Below are 18,843 nucleotides of genomic sequence, written 5' to 3'. Positions count from 1 at the left end.
ATCAGGTTTTTAGACTGGTGCACCCGTACGCGTACGTTCTCTCTTTACTGCACCTCCTCAGACACACAGGCTTACCAGCTTCCCGCTGCAGAGAGGATTCGGCTGGTGAGCACCGTCTCCCACTCTTTCCCTTCTCGGTTGCACTTCAGTCTGCTAAGTTTGGACCCTCCCACGGTCGTGATCTCGTTTTCCACTTCAATATACATGGAGGGATCGGAGCTCACCTGCAAGGGAGATTTCTTTTCAACCCTGAGCAAGACAGTATCCCAGACCAATCCCAGTTCAAGCTGGTGTAGAAACCTGGAGGTTTGCGGAGAAGTGACTGAGGACCTAAAAGGGCAGGTGCTGTTTCTGAAGAGTTAAAAAGGCACCACCTGCTTGCGCACAAAGGCTTCCCTGCCACGCCTGTCCATTTACAGTTGCGATATTGTGATGGAATGGAATTATGAAGGCCAGGCTCAGGGAGATAAACATTTTCTTAGCTCGCCGGAGGAGCGTGGGAGATACAAGAGGATGAGACTGGCACCTCCCTGAGGAATTCACACTGTTGTGGCTGGATGACTTGGGAGCTGGGGTTGAGTCTGGGAAGATTCTTGCTAGAGGTTGTAGCTAATAAACAAAGCTGAACTGAATTTGCATTGTCTCTTGGAGTTCCTTGGGCTAGGCCTGACAGATAGGACCGTAACGATGGAGCACAAGGAGAGCCCGCCGTAACGCTGCTGGTGAGGCAGCTTCCTCAAGCCAACGTTCTCTACTGGTGGGCTGGCAATTATGGGAATTGCGATCGCCTCTGGAAGAGGCTAAGATGAAGGAAAGCTGTTACAGACACTTCCACACTTAGGTAATTGCTAGAAAGCACTTTTGTATCATCAGAAAGAGCAGGAAACCTGGCTGCCACGAATGAGCATTCACAGATGCAAAGTCTTTGTGCCTCCTTTTTTTGTAAGTGAATAAAACTCATCTGGATGGGACTGCTTATCATTAGGCCTCAACTTGGAACCTGGTTTGTTGCTCCAAAAGCAGCTAATATTATAAGCAAAATAATGACAAATTGGAGAAGCTGGCTACATGCTGTGACCCAACCTTGGTTTTCCAATAAGCCAGAAAATCCATTTATCGTTCTGTTGCCCATCTGCCCAATTCCTGATTTCAACCCATTCATAATATGCCCCAAAGCCTCAGACTTTTGATAGGGCCTGCCTTCTGAAGTTTTGAAGTCAGTTTAGTCCCCTGCTTTATTTGTCTATGGACACATTACCCAAGCTCCCAATTGAAATCTTTTTTCGTAATTCTCAGAAAGGATCTAAGACGTACCCGAGACTTTGGAGACACTATAAAATGTCAAGTAAGCCTCAATAATGGTTTAGTCATATGTAATATAAGTGATGGAAGAGAAAAAAAAAGGCAGCACAAAATTAATAAGGAAAAACAGATTTTCTTACAGTTCAAACACTATTGCTATTTAAAAGAAAAAATTATGCAGATGTCTTTGAATCTGTCTTGGCATCTACTCCACTAAGAACAGGCTGCCATACAAAATCTATTCAGGATCAGTGGGGGTTGAATTAAAACTCCTGAGATTCCCTCCCCCCCCAAAAGATTTTTGGCTCTTCACACTTTGGAAGTGCAGCCCTTGTGCCCATAAACCCTGGTGCTGCCTTTGAGCTGAAGAAAAATTGCACCCCCCGTCTTAGAGGAAAGGTAAGCAATTTTTCTGATGCTACTCAGTGCCATCAACTTCACCAACCACCGAGAGCCAGTTTGGTGTAGTGATGAAGATGCTGGCCTAGAAACCAGGAGACTCTGAGTTCTAGGCCTCCCTTTGGCATGAAAGCCGGCTGGGTGACTTTGGGCTGGTCCCTCTCTCTCAGCCCACCCCACCTCACAGGGTTGTTATTGCTGGGGAAAACAGGAGGCAGGAGAATCAGGTATGTTCGCCTCCTTGAGTTATATATAAAGATGGCAGGATTAAAAAAAAAAACCCTAATAATAAACAAACAACCCTCTTACTTGCAATGCAAACGATTTCTGTAGGACTGGGGTTGGCAGTTTAAGTGCTAATGGTGTACTGTGGCAAGCACCATCTTTCTCAGATGCCAATATAGCTGGAGACTGAAAGACAAAAAAGGCATGTCAAAACGCCCCTCTCCGCTTCGATCCGGGAACAGATGATCAGGGGATTTGGGTTTGGAATACAGCCAGTCTTCAGAAGAACTCTGCAAGGCGAATCTGAGCCTGTTTTAACAATGGGCTGGAGGAGGCCGATCGGGCTGAACCGCAAGGGTGTTTCCCTGCAGCCGGGGTGGGAAGATGCAGCCTCATTCCTGAAACAGACAAAGAGCCCACAGCTGTCTATTACCTGAACAGTTAAAGCGACAGGCATGAGCCGGGAGTCTTTCCGAGGCCGCCCTTTCTTCTTCTTTTCAACTTCAAGTTCCAGCTTTCGCTTGGAGAGGGACATGGGCTTGATGGCGATCTTTTCTTCACTGTCGCTGCTGCTTTCCAGAAGATCCCTGGGTTTGCTTTCCCGAACCGAGTTCTGCTCCTTCAGCCTGCAGGAGAAACAAAGCGGCTGAGTGCACCAGTTGCCTCAGGTTCCTCAAACAACACACAGCGTGGTATTTCGGGGAGCATGGGGCCAAGTCTTAGGTTCTTGACTGCATGTTTAAGGGGAGGAAAACTCATGAGGGCTGCATTTTTGCTTTCAAACACTTTGGAAAGCAACTGATGCAGCAACACCGGCCTGGTCTGCCAGTTTCTGATAAGGAGGAGGGCCATGGGGGTGCTTCCAGGCTAGGATTGAGGAGACCAAAGTTCAAAAATCCTTTTGGTCCTGATGGTTTTCAGCCAGTTGTTCTCTCTCACAGGCGGTTGTGAGGATAAAACGGGGTATGGGGGAGCAGAGAGGTAGGGCAGCAGAAGAGTGAACATCGTTGTGAGCTTTTTTTGGAAAGGGGCAGGTAAAATATAACAAATGAACACAGGCTGCTGTATTATTAGGGTGCCAGATCTGGATTGTAAATGTTGGGTTGACCGCTAGATGGTGCCAAAGAATGAGAGTTTCTGTGTCTCTTTGCTGCCATCCAGTGGACATTTAAATTTGTCAACTGCAACTCTGGAAGCCCTATCTCAGACCTCCCTAAGCCAGCACCCAGGGTTTCTCAACCTTAGCAACTTTAAGATACGTGGACTTAAACTCCCAGAATTCCCCAGCCAGCATGGGAATTCCCCAGCCACTTCAACTCCCAGAATTCCCCAGCATGGCTAGCTGGGGAATTCTGGGAGTTGAAGTCCACGTATCTTAAAGTTGCTAAGGTTGAGAAACAGTGCTCTGGACACAGCTCTCAGAAGCATGGAGGAGACCAGCTTGGTGCGGCCTGTTCTATCTGTGCTTTCTCCTTTGCTTGAAAAAGGCGTCCAACTGAGATGGTTCTTTTCCCGCTCTGCACCTCACCTGTCCAAGGTAACCTGATTGGCGTGTGAGACGGGAGAAGTCCCTGAGGTGGCTTTGGATCGCTCTGTAAACCGAGAATCAAACGCCTTCATTGGCTCAATCTTAGAAGAGGTGGGCAGCACTGAGGACGAAGATGCGGGGAGAACAGCTGAAGCAGAGGTAGTGTTCACACTGCGAAAAGAGAAAGCAAAAATAGACAAACCAACTCGAGGCGCCCCACCTATCGGGCAAGTGCCCATTATGCTCACAAGCTGTGAGAAAGAGTGACATGAACAGCTGTGGTTTCTTCCCCCCACCCCACTGAGTCCAGAGGCAAGGGTCCCTGAGTGCCTTGCAGAGAACGTCACTCTCTAAAGCAGTTTCTCAACCTTGGCGGCTTGAAGATGGGTGGACTTCAACTCCCAGAATTCCCTTCCCATGCTGGCTAGGGAATTCTGGGAGTTGAAGTCCACCCATCTTCAAGCCGCCAAGGTTGAGAAACACTGCTCTAAAGGATCCAAGAGTAAGACAAAACTGAATTAAACAAGTGGATGGTGTTTTTCCTCATCTATTTACCTATTTCATTAAACACTGGAGGACACCTACTAGAGAGGCCCCAGGGACCCCACCCAAGTCATTCAGAAACTTAACCTGACCTAACCCAGTTTGCATATCCACGTTCTGGCAGCAAGCAACATTGATCTCCGAGCACGAAGGCCATCGCAGGTAGAGCTTCCAACCCCCCCACGCTTTTGGAACAGGTCCTTAGTGGTCAAAGTTGGAAGGAGGAAACCTTTGCCACGATACTCACCCATCCTTGTTGGCTACGTCTTCAGCTGATTTTGCGGCAGCTGTCACAGGCTCTAAGGCAGGCTTAGCGGTGCCGAGGGAGTTGGCCGCATTGTAATCTAGAGCTATGAGCTGATTCGTCTGGGAAGCCGACATCATGGACCCGGCTAAGGATCCCGATAGCGGGATGCTGTTAAAAAGGGCTGTAGAAAAATCCCTGTTGGAAAAGGAAAAAAAAAAGTGGAGGTCAGGGGAAATGTGGGTAGATTATCCCCACCTGTCCGATCAGGGCAAGACATCTATTTTAAACAGGACCGTATGGGCTGAAATCTGTGAATAAAAAAAGGAGGGGTGATACTTGGAGACATCTCATTATTAATTTTTTTATTTGCAGCCCTGGCTGGTTCTCTTTCTTTCTTTCTTTTTTTGGTTCCTTCCAACCAGTGTTGTCTCCTGGCAACTGCCTGGACAAGTCCCTGCAGTTTTCTTGGCAGGATTTCAGAAGTGGTTTGCCCTGGCCATCTTCTCCCTAGGGCTGAGAGAGAGGGACTGGCCCAAGGTCCCCCAGCTGGCTTTGTGCCTAAGGCGAGACTAGAACTCACAATCTCCCGGTTTCTAGCCTGGTGCCTTTAAACATCCACCATACTGGCTCTGCTAGGCTGGGTTTGTACAACATGCTAAACCCTAGCGTATGGTCTCCTTCTGATTTCTGTTTGATGGTCCAGTCAATTCTGGCAAGGTTGGGAATGGCCCATCCTAACTCTGCAGTGAGATCAGAAAGGACACTTCGGAATTGGAACATTTTGACTGGGAAACGTTTCACCCACCGCTACTTTGGAATAACATTTCCAAACAAAATAAAAGTCCTAAATATTTGGAAAGCGGTACCCTGTATCCAACTGAGCTATGCAGAGCGGCGTGATCCTCCGCCGACCATCGGCTGTCCGGGTCTCAACTTGCTTCTTTAATAGGTTCTGCCAGGAAAAATAGAATTGCTAGAATTTTGACTTTATAATCACTACAAAGTGGGACCAAGATCTAGCCGCCCAGAGTCATTTGTTCAAGTTGGTGGCCATACGGATTGGATGGATAAAGAAATAATAAATAAATATCAAATATCCATATGTTTATATATTGATCTGAAAGACCTGCATCTTCCATTTAGCCATTTTTTACTCTGAATGATATGTTCAGAGGTAGTTAATCAAGAATCCTACAGTTCTGCTTCATTTGCTGACAATGGACTTCCTCAACTTGGTGTTTCCTAGACTCAAAATCATCAGAAATTACCAGCTTAAGGAAGACTACTTTCTATCAAAGAGGCATCAGCTCTTCCACTGGCCATGTTGCATCATATATAGATTGTTGTAGAGCACGTTATTAAAAAGAAGGAGCAAGGAAGGGAACAGGGCACAGAAAAGAACTACCTTTCTAATGTCCTCTAAGCTTTCTCCATTCACCATGCTGGCCACTTTAGGAGCTGTTACTGCTGCTCCCGAACCGGTTGCATCTCTGATGGCTTCGTTCTTTTTTCCCACTTGCTGTTGCCTTTGCTGATACTTGAGCATCTCCGGATTCTCAATAATAGCCGTAGAGAGATGTGCCTCTGTCATTATAGCCAAACTTTTACCGTAAGTGGACTGGTGGATGTTGCTCTGAAAGGTGTAAGAACATCGGAACGTAAGCAGTGCCCTCTGGATCAGACCCCTGGCCCATCTAGTCCGGCAATTTGTTCTCTGGTGGCCAATCAACTGCACAAGGAAGCCCGCTAGTCTCTCAACAGATGGCCTTCAGAGGCAGTCCCGTGGCCAACAAGCCTAAGAGCCATAGAATGCCCTGTAAAAAAGCAGGTGAATCTATAGAGCGTCTTACTCAAGATGTACAAGCGGGTCCATCATTTTACAAATAGAGAAGAACCACCAAGGGATGCAAAACTTTTAGTAGCTCTGGCTTGCTTATACCTTGTTTGGAGAATCAAGTAAAAGAAAATAAGACATTTATTGTTTTCTGCACTTGTTGCCTATCCCAGACTGAAAGGGCAGGTTCCTATTGCACATTAGTGATGACCAAATTGATCAGATCTGGAGATGGCATGCCCTGTTCACAGTACAATGAGTCAATAGCAATGCAGTTGAAAACAGTCTAAAAGTTTTAATAGGTGCGAAATCCAGCCACTAACAGGCCACAGTATCGTCAATTTTTCTCTGGGCCAAACTCAAAGTCATGATTTTAACTTGTAAATCTCTAAACTGTTTAAAACCCGGCTTTTGGAAGACCTGTTCCATTACAGACCTGATTATACCTTCGCATCTGCAGGAGATACTCTTTTGAAGGGGGGCTCAGTTCAGAAGCTCCCATGTTGGGCTCATGGGAAAAGGGGCTTCGCCTGTGTGTCCCCCAAACTATGGAACTCATTCGCTATGGAATTCCTTAGTCTGGCCTCAGAAAGGGGGCTAATGGCATACCTCCAATATAGCCTGTTAAATAATTTCAGTGATTTGAGTAACCACTGACTTTTTAAAATTATTTTCACGTGGTTCTTGTACTATAATTTGGCTGCCAAACATTATGTTGTGATCATTGTTCTATGTCATTGCTCTACGTCATCTTGGTGGATCTGAAAGGCAGTCCAATAATGTTTAAAATACAAGGAAATGGATACAAACGGACAAACAAATAAATACAATATTAGGATGGTCAGCAAAACCACAGGCACCTTCTCCTCCTCGCTCAGTGGATCGCCAAGCTCGTCTTGGGAAAAATCCAAAAATGCCACCGAGCCATCCATGGAGCACACTAAGATGCCAAGCCCATTCAAAGTCCTGGAGGAGAAGAATCAAAAAAATCTTGGTTAGCTTACGGTGGAAAACGGAAAGAGCAGCTCATGGGCCCTGAAGGCTGAAGAGCAGTCAATATGTTCACTGAAACCTAATATTATTTCCAGATTCTCCAGATCATAGGGTGTCTGACAGAAGTCTCAGTGAAATCTCAGCAAGACTTGGCCAACCTAAAATCCAACACACCCACACCACACACAATCAGTGTGCATATTCCAAGGCCTGGTACCAATCACGCTTCTTTGCTCACTGCAGGGATGGCATGTTCAGCTTTAGAGTGACGAAAGACGACCACATTCGCCAAACACTGACACGAGTGACATAAACAGCCACATCACAGCAACCTTCCACGTGGCTTTACACCACTAATTCCCAAATGGTCAAGACGACGAGAGCACCAAAGGGAGAGTTTTGGAAGAGATCGTGATATCCAGATACCAGAGCAGGGGACACATTCAAACACCCAAACAAAGGGTAGCTCTTATTTCTGCTTTTCAGACGACCCAGTCCTGTCTCACCCCTCTGGGAGAATCCTCTTGGCATGGAATTGTAATGAAAGAATGTCTGGCCTACGATAAATAAATAAAGCCCCGTAAACCACGTTCCGGGTTTGGCCACTTAAAGGCGGCAGTTAGCTATCTGTTCCTCCTCAATTCATTAATTTTCATCATGAAAATGTGCTCTTGGAATTATGAGCATGTCTGGACCCCACCCCCCTGCAAGAGGAAGCAGAAATTGACCAGGGGGTGCCTTTTCCAAGAAGATGCTTCGAAGGAAATTACAATTATGGGCTGCAATATTGAAGGAGGGATTCGAACTGCTCCAGAATTTAGACATCAGTGGGATACACCACACATCCCCTTCCTGAACTGATAAATCTTGCACCTAACACCGCAGATATTTTGCCTTGCGACATCTAAAGTGGGCGGATGAAAAACAAGTTGCAGCTAGTGGTTTTCGAGCCACGTTTCTTGAGGTTTCTCAGATCTTCTGGGTGGAAAGGCTTACGGCAACGTGCAGGCTTGTCTGGAGGTTCGCGCTAAACCGTGGTTTGCAAGCTTGGCTGAAAGGTGGCCCCAAACACTTTGAAGTGCATAAATCTCTGGATCTAAAAACAGATGTGCATTCACTTTCTAGCCCTCCCGATGTCACGCTAAACCTAGAAAGGCCCGGCTCGCCGGATGGCTGGACTACTACTTTTCTCTTTGCAGAAGTTTGCAAAGTTGTTACACCAGCAGGGGCTGTAACTGTAGGAAGGAGCAATGCCCCAATGTGCACCTGAAACGGCACAGCGCCCTCTAGTGGGAAGGAAGAACCATCGCACACGCCGTGCTGTCGGTCAAGGCAGTTGGGTCCTGTCGAGTTCAGATCTCCGTTGCCCAGAATTGCAGACAAGCCGGGTTCAAACAGGTCCTTTTCCAGCAGTGGTTGGCATTCCCAAAGAATTTACCCTTGGGCCTTCTGGTATGGACCATGGCTGCTTCTTCTCTTTCCTTGCAGACGGATAAGCAATCAACCATTCAGAGCAGGGTTTCTCAACCTTGGCCACTTGAAGATGTGTGGACTTCCACTCCCAGAATTCCCCAGCCAGCCCTATGCTGGCTGGGGAATTCTGGGAGTGGAAGTCCCCACGTCTTCAAGTGGCCACGGTTGAGAAACCCTGATTTGGAGTGACTCCAATTTCCTCTTCTCCAAGAATCCTGAAGATCCAAGGATCCTGATCCTCAGCCCCCTGAGCTGGTATCTCAGCTGAACATCGATGGCCCTCTTCTGGTTTTGTTAGATGTAGAAGGGATTGTGTTTTCTTACAGAAGTGGGGAAATGGTGCAAATCCTAATTTTTTTCAAGGTGTTTAATATATGGGATATCAAGGTGGGTGTCAGCCTTACCAGGTAGACCAGACAGGAAACACGACCAGAAGAGCTAATTCTACTTTATTGTAAAGGTACATTGACAGAACCTTGCAAGTCTGAAACTACAATTCTTCCCCCATCTTCTTTACAGTCCAAGAAACTAGGGAGGTCCCTTCTGAGCCTCTTGCCCTGCTCGCTATCCAGCTATGCCCCCCCTTATCTGACCGTTCCCTTGGCAGCGTCTCTTCGCGCAGTCTCCCAAGGTCTTTCCCACATATCGTACAGAGGGTGGGTGTGTATCTGGATATGAATTGGGAAACATGCCATGGATTCAGTGTGGACAGGTTCACAGTAACTGTGTGTGGCATCTTACAGAGGTTGTGGCTCGGGCTTGTTTAAGGTGCTGTGGACAGGTACATAAGCAGACTCGCGCTAGGTCCAAAGCAGCCTTTTTGTGCTCTGCTATGTTAAGTGTTCCAGAACTTCACTGGAAATCAATAACTGGCCGTCAACAGGCAACTACAAGCAAAACGTTTGGTAGAGAGGGCTGTTCCAAATGAAAATGGCAGGGTGAGACAATGGAAAACAACATTTAAGAGGTGAGACTTTTGTCCCCGTGAAAGCCATCTTACCACGAGATATCCATGATGGACTTGTCAAACAGCTCATGTATGACAACCAAAGGCCTTTTCAGACATGTCAGCTAAAAACAAAGTTACAGGTGTATGAATATCACAAAGCAGTCTCACATCCCAAGATTTAATGACATCCTTAATTTAGCATACATTCAGATCTGCTACCAGAGAGCCCAACCACGGAAAATTTAAGCAAGTTGGTGGGAAGCCTGCAGCCTTCAAATCCTGACATAATGCAATTCCCAGAAGCTCCAAATGGTATGGCAAAAATAAGGGCTGCTAGGAATTGTTATTCAGCAACATCAGAATTTCAGCACTACATCAGAACTACAAATTCTCCACCTTTTTATCTGGGAGAAGGATAATGAAGTTCATCACCCAGTAGAAATTACATCATTTTGAGCCACAGGCTGGCTTGGTTGCAAATGCAAAATTTTTTGATCTGCCATTTGTTCCCCATCATTGTCTTTTTTTAAAAAAAAACAAGGAACAGCCAATGAAGCTCAGGAATCTGAATATAAATGGTAGATCAATGCTGTTGCCCGAAACTAAGTTTGAAGAGTCAGATCCACAGCGCGGAATAAATCCTCAAGGGCTGAAGTTATCCCCTCTTAACTAATTTCTGTATTCCTTTCCTTTTGCAGGAAGATGAGGGGATACATCACAAGCTCCCTTACGTTCTCTCCTTCATGTTTAAGGGGAGGCGATGGAAAACTCACAATCTGGGTCTTTTAAAAATCCAGTACCTTGAAACCCATGGAACCTGGCTTGGTCTGAGATCAGTTAAAGCAAAGCAGGATCCGAATCTGAGCAAACCTCAAAGATCAACCCAAGAAGGGCTAAAAGATCTGAATTCTTCCTGGGGAATACGTGCAAACATACAGACAGGCAAAGACCCCCCCGCTGTGCCTTAAATCTCACCTGACCTGTTACTTACCCAGACGGATAGAGAGCGATCTTTGCTGCCAACTGCACAACAGCAATAAGGGCAGCTCGACTTGGTGGAGCTCCCATTTTTTTGCTTCTTTTTGAAGATTTTTGGGTTGAATTTCTGGAAAGGAAAGGTCAAGGCACTTGTTTTAAAAAAACGGATACCACCAGATACTTTACTTGGGTTCGTGTGATATAAGCAATAGCATGTAAGATTCTGACTTAAGAAAAGAATAAACTGTCTTAAAGGGAATGTTGTGGGTTTTTATTTTTATTTTTTGAGATGATACAAACAGAAAACAGAAATGCTGTTTGGGTGCCTGACTTATGTGCCTTCTTTAGGCTGGCTCCATTTTAAACCCAGATGCTCTGAGTCTGTTTTGACTCTCCTTCAACCTGCCTGTATCGAAACTATGAACCCCCAAGCAAGGTTTCTTTGAAGACCTGACTTATCATCATTTTCTCCCGAATTAGTCAACTTCGGGGCACTCTATGTTCAGGATGGGAAGTAACTTACCACTACAGTCACTGCTTTGCGGTGGCCGACAAAATCCATGTTGGTTTTCCATCCGTCCCGCTCGATGATCTGGGCTGTAGGTCCAGAATTATTCATGGCGTGAGCTGAGACCAGGTAGTGCCCGTCAGGGGACCAGCTGATGCGCAACACGTGTGTGGTGCCTCCACACTGGAAGAGAATTAGGGCGCCAAGAAAGCTAAGCCTTGGGACAAATTTTGGCCAAGCTCACAGGCAGAGACGTTCGAAAGGAAAAAAAAGCAAAGCTATTCTCATCCCTAACTCTTTTAGGGTTCCCTTTTGAGTATATTATTATCTGATGATTTATTTACTCGGAGGCAAACCATCCAATAATTTCAGCTCCATGGCCGTTGCTTTTTTTTAATTAAAGCAGATGCTTGTTTATTTATTAAATGTATAGGCCGCCCGACTCCCAGCAACTCTTTGCAAATTTACAAATGTCTTCTTTTCCGTTTCGCAAAAATTTCGGCTCTGGCGTTAAAAAAAATAACAATACGGAATTGAAGGAAGGGAAGGAAGGCAGCAATTAGAGAGGAGGAGCTAATGATCTGGGGAGGTGCTGCTATATAGGACAGGAAAATGACACGAAAGGGGCAGGACTGATTCATGCACATGGAGAGATTTTTCTTGTTGTAGGATGGAGAGATCTTAGGTTTTCATCGTGTTTTAGAATTCACACTATTGTTTTCATGAATCCCAACAATGAAAGGAAACTAGGCCATCGTTTTCAACAGTTATGGAAAATTGACCACAGAGCTTCTAATAGCCCACCTTTGCTTTACATGGTGCCTTCCAGAATCCCCAGCCAGCACAGCTATGGGACGTATCACCCTAACACAGCCGGCGGATATAATATTATGGAACAGGACTGTGCAGTACTTTGGATCTGATTCCAAAAAGGTGCTTCAGAGCCTTAAGATAACACCTCTTTGCAACTTTTTCAAGCAGCTGTGTCTTTCCACTGTAAGACTCCAGGAAAAGATGCAGCTGCTTTAAAGAGTTGCAGGCGGTGGGGGGTTTGGAACTAACTTTGAAGCATTCCTCAGCCTTAGTGGGGAAGGATGGAACAGCGCATTAAAATGTAAGGTCATTATCACAATACATACTTCATCAAAAGGTTTGGTAATGCTGGTTTCTAGCTGCCAGTCCATAGTTCGCCACACCTTCAAGCTTCGGTCATCAGCTTGTGACGCAATGTATTTCCCAACAGGGTCCCACGTGAGCCCCTTAACGAGGCCAGAGTGACCTTTCAAAGTGGCAAGAATTTCTGCATACAGCAAAGATAGGGTAGAAAGATTTGTTTCTGGAAATGCTTTTGATTAGAGAAAACCAGGAGAAGGGATCTTCACTCAGCATTACATGGGGGAATCTGTGATCCTTTCAGAGGCTGTGGTGTCACAACTCTCATACTTTCTGCCCAATGCTCATGGAATGGGGATGGGTGTAACTGAAGCCCAAAGACATTTGGAAACATCTTGGTAGGGCAGGGAATTCAACCAAGTTGAAATACTTAACTTGTTAAAGAAACATTTTGCAGGTAAGTGAAGAGGATAAAAGAAAACTGTTGATCATGCCACCAACAGGACACTCCCCAAATGGGTCCAGCTATGATGCTGGCTTGAAATTGTTTCAAGGGGTTGAAACAGTTTCTTAAATAGTATAACTGTAAGGCTGTAAGGAAGGTTTTGGAGCAGGGTAGAAACTTTCTGGGGAATCTGAAGGCTTCAGACCCACCCAACATTTCCACAGGAAGAGACTGTGGGAGTTACAGCCCCCCCTCCCAAAATCTGGAGCGTTCCAGTTTGTTCTCCCAGTTTTTGAGGTTTAGCACATCAAGCAGTCATTTTCATTAATGCAGAACAATTCAATCAGTACTGTGCTCCCTACCTGGGAATTTGAGAGCATTCCAGATCACAACAGTGTTATCCACACTGCAGGAGGCTAGCCAAGCATCATGAGGGGACCACGCCACATCCATGACATCTACATGGAAGTTAAAAAAAAAATGGTGATATGAATTCCAGGGGGAACATAATGCCCACATCAATTAATCAGTTATTCGCTAACTAAAAAAATGGAACCAGGGGCCCACACTTAGTTAAAGTAATGTAATAACTGGCCAATTTGTTCAATCTTTGCTATTCTGCGGCTAGTTCACACAATATACTAAATCTTAATCCCAGGTTAACCAGTCACAATGTCGGTGTTCATCTCCCATGCTGGGCTGAAACGAATAAACCACGTTAGGGTTTAATATCTGGTTGATCCCATATGTCACATCCAAGACAAGGAATGGAGTCCTTCAACCCACCAAACTGTTCAAACTTATTTTAGTTTAATATGATGTGTGAACTCAATTTCTGTGAAGATCTCATTTAATCCATCACATAAACCCAATGGCAAAATAGCTTCAGTATCAATTAGGATAAGTATTCAACACAAGGGAGAGATCAGACACCCAAAACCTGAGAAATGCTGATTTCTTCTGGATAATCTATCTAAAAATAACTGATTTATATGCAACCAACCATCCAGGTGCTTTTTTCAATGTTTCCACTTTAAAAACGTTCATTCCACTTTTCTGTGTCAAAGTGCATTCCAAACAGGTCACAGTTAAGATGCACATAGCTAAATTTAAAATTAGAAAAATAATCAGATGCCCATCTATTTCTGCCTTAAAAAAAAAAAAAAGCAAGCAGATGATATAATATTGTCCTGTTGGGTATTATTTTGGATTGCTGGGAGAAAGGGGCCTTTTTAGACCTGTAGCAATTTACAATGGTACCTCGGGTCACGAACGCTTCTGTTCACGACCAATTCGGGTCACGAACAGCACCGTTCACAAAATTTTACCTCCATTCGCGAACGCCGGATCAGGTGACGAACATGGTCCGTGGCCATTTTCCCGCCTGTGACACGTGGTCCGCGGCCATTTTTCCACCCCTGACATGTGGTCCGCGGCCATTTTCTGCCCCTGACATGTGGTCGTAGGGAGGGGGACTCTCCCTCCAAGCAATAGCCGCCTCCCTGTCCTCCACGCCAGAACGGATTAATGGTAATTACATTGAACCTTATGGGGAAATTTGCTTCGGGTCGCGATCAGAGTCGCGGAACGAATTAAGTTCGTGAACCAAGGTTCCACTGTATGTCTATTTATCCATCAGATTTACATTCCTATCTTTCTTCCAGGAGCTCAAAGCAGCATATGCCACGTTCCTTCCTTCTGCTAGTCTTTCCCACAGCAGCCCAATAAGGCAAGGTGGGCTGAGAGAGACCATGACCAGATTAAAGACACCAAGCAGGTTTTGATGGCTGATGGAGGCCTAGAATCTGGATATTGCTGGTCGTAGTCCAACAGAACACCTGAGTGAACCCGTATAGTCCAAATTTTGATGTTCTATTACTTTTCTACTCTGCTGGACAGGCGGTTGTGACAGCGCAACTGAAGCTCCGGGACGCACATAGAAACCAGGCAGAGCTTCAGTCGTCCCATCCCAACCGCGGCCTTGACTTTTTGGGCCATACCCTGCGGATATCCCTGTTGTCGGAGTGCCTAAACAACTAGACTGAAATAATGCAATGAAAAAAGAACACTGGCCATTCCAAACATCATTGACTTTAGCTGGTCAGATGATAAGGTGGGGTCCTATTTTCAGACAGCAGACAACACGGCACAATCAGCCGCCTTCGAGTCTCAAGCACTCTTACCTCCTGAATGGCTTCTTAGAATGGAGACACACCTCCACTGTTCTACATTAGCAAGTTTACTACTGGAACCAAACACTGTGCTAGGTCCAATGTACCTATTGAAGAAACAGGTAAGGATTAGTAAGAATGGCCAAGTTGCAGCATGGATACAGAAGACAGCTGAAATCCATTTTAGCAAGCAAAACACAGGTTTAACATAGCCTCTGTATACATGGCTCTCTCTGTATTCATTTTTATCCAATCCTGAAAATAAGATATGGAACTTTTTTCAAAAGCAGTTCAGGGAAGATGCCAAGAATTAAATTTAGGGGGGAGGGGGGAAGGAAAATTACTTACGCTGCTCTCTTCCACACCATGATCAGCTTATCATCTCCCCCAGAGGCAAGGTATATGCCATTGTTTGACCATCGCACACAATTCACACATGCTGGAACAAAATGGGAGCAAAAAGATGCTTGAAGAAAACACCCCCAGAACACATTCTTACACTAATGCTAGAGCTTAATTTAGGGGGAGAATGGAACTAGAACATATAAAGTGGGCTGGTTTGCTTGACATCAAAGCACAGGTTGTGTTTTCAATCCTCCAACAGAGTTATGTCATCAGGCCTGGGGGGGCTTTGGGAACCGGAAACGTTCTCAGATGTCTCCACTGCAACTGATATTCTGCTCCCTCCATGGGGTTGGTATATTTTAAAACGTTTGATATTTTCCTTGTGTATATTTTATACTTGGTCATTAAAGTATTTGTATTGTATTGTATTTATTTTAATAATTTTTTATTTTTTTATAATGATTGCTTTTTTAAATCTATTTGCTGTTTTATTTAATTGTTGTACCACACCCAGAGTCGCACAGCTTTTGGCATTGTGTGATATTATGGCGATCCATTAGGCCCCCCCGTCACAAAAGAAAGATCTATTCTACCGTACCTAAATGATTGTCCATCTGACAAAGCATCTTGGGTACATTCTCATTCTTTTCATCCTCCTCCTTTAGAACAGGAGCCATGTTCCATATCACAACCTTTCCGGAATCCTGTCCTAAAGACAAAAGGAAGATCATACTTTTCACTGAGGTTCCTACAGAGAATAAGAAAAGGCTGTGCTCCTTTGCTGACATGACCTTAAGGCTTTCTTTGAATGCAGATAGCATCTTCGTCCCTGATTTAGCAAATAATAGAGCACTAGCAGGGTCTGCCCATAGAGAATCCAATTCCACCGAGTTTACTAGGGTTTATACTGTGGAAATAGGATTTTAATATAAACACCATACAAAGAAATACAAAACTTCAATCCAATTTATGGCCGCACATACTCAAGTTTAGTTAAAAGCTGCAGAGCTATGAAACACGTGGCTACAACCTGGAGTCTACAGAAAATTTAACTTCTATAATGATATGGTAGAGCGAGAAATATTTTTTTAATGATAATTTAAGATCCCAGGAAATGTTTAAGGCACTTAATGCAGGCAGAGTTTTTAATTCTGTAGCTAGCATTGCTTTAATTAGGGAAAAATGCACCCCTGCCACTATAAATAAAGGGGGGGGGGGAAGTTGCTGAATGTGGAAGGCTATTAAATCGCACATTTTAAGTTAATCCAACTAATGCCACATTAATTATAACCTCAGGGTTGGCAAGCACATTTCCTTCTGACATTTTATCCCAAGAATCTCAATCCTTGCTGTTCGCCATGCTAGCAGCATGCTGGGGGACTCACTGCAGGCGAGGTCTACCCCCCAAATAAATCAGAATCAAACACAGAAGGACTCAGATTGCCCAGGGCTATTATACGCTAACAAAACACCCTCCAACATAACAGAGGGGAGCGTTTATGCATAGAGCGTGCCCATGTAAGATGTAAGTCTAGGGGTGATGCTCCTACTGGGTTTTGTTCTTTATTGTCGCTCTGTTTCTATCGTTCTAGGTCCAGCAACATTTCATTTATAGCCCTCTGCATCCCAAGTGAAGGAAGCAGAGTAATATTTTTAAACAGTCATTAGGTAAGACGCACGTTTAGCTCTACTTAATTCAAAAGAGGTCAGTAAGACAAATGACTGCTGTATTACAGGTACTCCTCACTGAACGACCTTAATTGGGACTGGAAATGCCATTGCTAAGTGTTTGTTAAGCAAGGACCCTAGTGACCATGACAACTTACAATGGCATTTTTTGCAGCTGTTAAGTGAATCACCCCGAGTTGTTAAATGAGGACTGCATGGCTTCCCCGTTGACTTTACTGGTTGGAACCCAGCAAGGGAGGTCGCAAATGGCGATCATGTGACTGTAGGATCCTGCGACCATTGTAAATGCATGTCAGGGGATGCTGCGACAGCTGCACATTTGAGGACCACTCGGAAGTCTCCTTGTTCAGCACCATCATAACTTTGAATGGTCACTGAATGAGTGGTCACTAAGCGAAGACTACCTGTATGTGCTACTATTTAAGTTCCTGTTATGGACCGGGTGCAGGGTTTTCACAAGAAACCTTTTCGGCAAACATACCTTGCCCTCCAGTTGCAAACTTGGTCCCATCTGGATGAATGTCAACTGAAAATATCGGCTTGGCTGGAAAAAAATGGTAGAAGGAAAAAAAAATCCTTTGAGCAGAGTGTCCTTGGCTTGTAAAGCACCATACTGCATAGAAGTGACACAAAACTATCATGCTTTATCCATCTTCAGGAAAGGCCTTCTATCTTCTAGCGGTATCAATCTCAGCACACTGTTAAGGTCGGAACCTTTGGGTTGCTCTGAAACCCACAAAATCTCAGTCTGTTCTAGCAGGACCTAATTTTCAAAGGGTCAGACCGGAAATGCAACGGACCACCTACCTTTTCCCCTACCTCTGCAAGCACCTCATTTCATTTTGCAGGGACGGGACCTGCCAAGATCTGGAGAGCTGCAACCCTGCTGCCACTGGTGAGATTCCTAACATGGTTTCTGCATTTTCTAAAGAGCACCTAAGCACATGACTAAAAAGCTTTAGGGCAGGGAGGGCCTGCCAACTCAACCCATGGTGGGAGAGGATGAGATTTGGGGTCCAGCAAGGGAATACAGGTTCCAGCACTTGTTTTAGACAGCACTAGCCATCTGGTGCATCTTCATCAAGAATGAAGGATCTCTTTCTGGTGCCAAATCTGACCTCATTAGCAAATCCTCCTTCACTACCCTTGTATTTCATCTAAGCCAACAATCTTTATGAAGGTGTACAAGGGAAAGGAGACAGCAAAGGGGCTTTCTTTTTAAATTGTGCCAAAGCTTTTTCGGTCCTGCCCCACTCCAGGTTTTGGACAGAATTAGCAGCTTTGGTGCAATGTGAATTTTTTATTTATGTTGCTAGGACATGAAGCTAAAATCTTGTATGTACACTACATTAAGAGGGCTGCAGTTTTCATTCTCCCTCCAATACATCATCTTATCTGAATGGATAAATTCTAGCAGCTACTTTAACACTTGAGTTTTCTCTTCTTCCTCTGAGAGTTGGCTCATTCTTTTTTTAACCTGTTGAAACAAGCCAGATAGTTTTTGCTCTTGCCTGGGAGAGATTTATGACTGACTGAGCAGGTGAAAAGGAAACACAGGGCCTCTGCTGAAACGTGACCATTTAAGAAGAAAAAAGAAAAAGAAATCAGAAGCTCAAATAATGAACTATGATCACAATAAATATTCAGAGGACGTTGATACTCCTGAAATACGTTTAAACAACGGGAGCCTACGAGCGTAAAAAAGCTGAAATCCTATCATTTGAAGTTTAAAAGACGAAAGTTAAACAGGGTTGCAGTAGTTTAGGAAAGCTGTTTCTGAAACTTTGAGAACAAAATAGAATGTTTCTAGCAGCCAACCACTGCCTAAACGGGTTGCCCCTAACGTTTTGCAGGAAGAGAAAAATGCATCATCAAAAGAAAAATACAAACAACTAATAACACACTTTAAAACCTACACACATCACACCCTCTGTGGTGACCATTTCAGTGACAATGGTGGCGCTCCAGGGGTCTTACTGATCAAGACCCTTTTAGCTGACTTTCTAAAAGAAAGCAAAATGGCCCTTCTGAAACTCTGTGATGAGGGCTACTCCACAGGGGCCCCAGCAGAGAAACATTGCCCCCTTCCACCAACCCCTTG

The 18,843-nt window shown here is 44.8% G+C and overlaps 1 protein-coding gene across 1 annotated transcript in view; it reads right to left on the bottom strand.

Moving 5' to 3' along the window:
- The window catches only part of HIRA (histone cell cycle regulator), a 31,607-nt gene that overhangs the window by 7,770 nt on the left and 4,994 nt on the right, over positions 1 to 18,843 (bottom strand). Inside the window, exons 2-18 of the mRNA XM_088135365.1 lie at positions 17,224 to 17,286; positions 15,652 to 15,762; positions 15,057 to 15,147; positions 14,721 to 14,815; positions 12,900 to 12,995; positions 12,119 to 12,279; positions 10,995 to 11,162; positions 10,485 to 10,598; positions 9,545 to 9,615; positions 6,939 to 7,044; positions 5,650 to 5,877; positions 5,111 to 5,196; positions 4,245 to 4,439; positions 3,455 to 3,625; positions 2,360 to 2,552; positions 2,011 to 2,112; positions 76 to 224 (exon numbers count right to left, since the gene is read on the bottom strand). Coding sequence (XP_087991491.1) covers positions 76 to 224; positions 2,011 to 2,112; positions 2,360 to 2,552; positions 3,455 to 3,625; positions 4,245 to 4,439; positions 5,111 to 5,196; positions 5,650 to 5,877; positions 6,939 to 7,044; positions 9,545 to 9,615; positions 10,485 to 10,598; positions 10,995 to 11,162; positions 12,119 to 12,279; positions 12,900 to 12,995; positions 14,721 to 14,815; positions 15,057 to 15,147; positions 15,652 to 15,762; positions 17,224 to 17,286 — 2,200 coding nt within the window. The remainder of the gene's footprint in view (positions 1 to 75; positions 225 to 2,010; positions 2,113 to 2,359; positions 2,553 to 3,454; positions 3,626 to 4,244; positions 4,440 to 5,110; positions 5,197 to 5,649; positions 5,878 to 6,938; positions 7,045 to 9,544; positions 9,616 to 10,484; positions 10,599 to 10,994; positions 11,163 to 12,118; positions 12,280 to 12,899; positions 12,996 to 14,720; positions 14,816 to 15,056; positions 15,148 to 15,651; positions 15,763 to 17,223; positions 17,287 to 18,843) is intronic.

Source organism: Python bivittatus, unplaced genomic scaffold (genome assembly GCF_059951505.1).
Source record: "Python bivittatus isolate LINGU-HERP-01145 unplaced genomic scaffold, Pbiv_v1 ctg000100_np1212, whole genome shotgun sequence".
Classification (NCBI taxonomy): Eukaryota; Metazoa; Chordata; class Lepidosauria; order Squamata; family Pythonidae; genus Python; species Python bivittatus.
The sequence above is the reverse complement of the archived record's forward strand: the minus strand, read 5'-3'. Positions and strand labels throughout refer to the sequence as shown.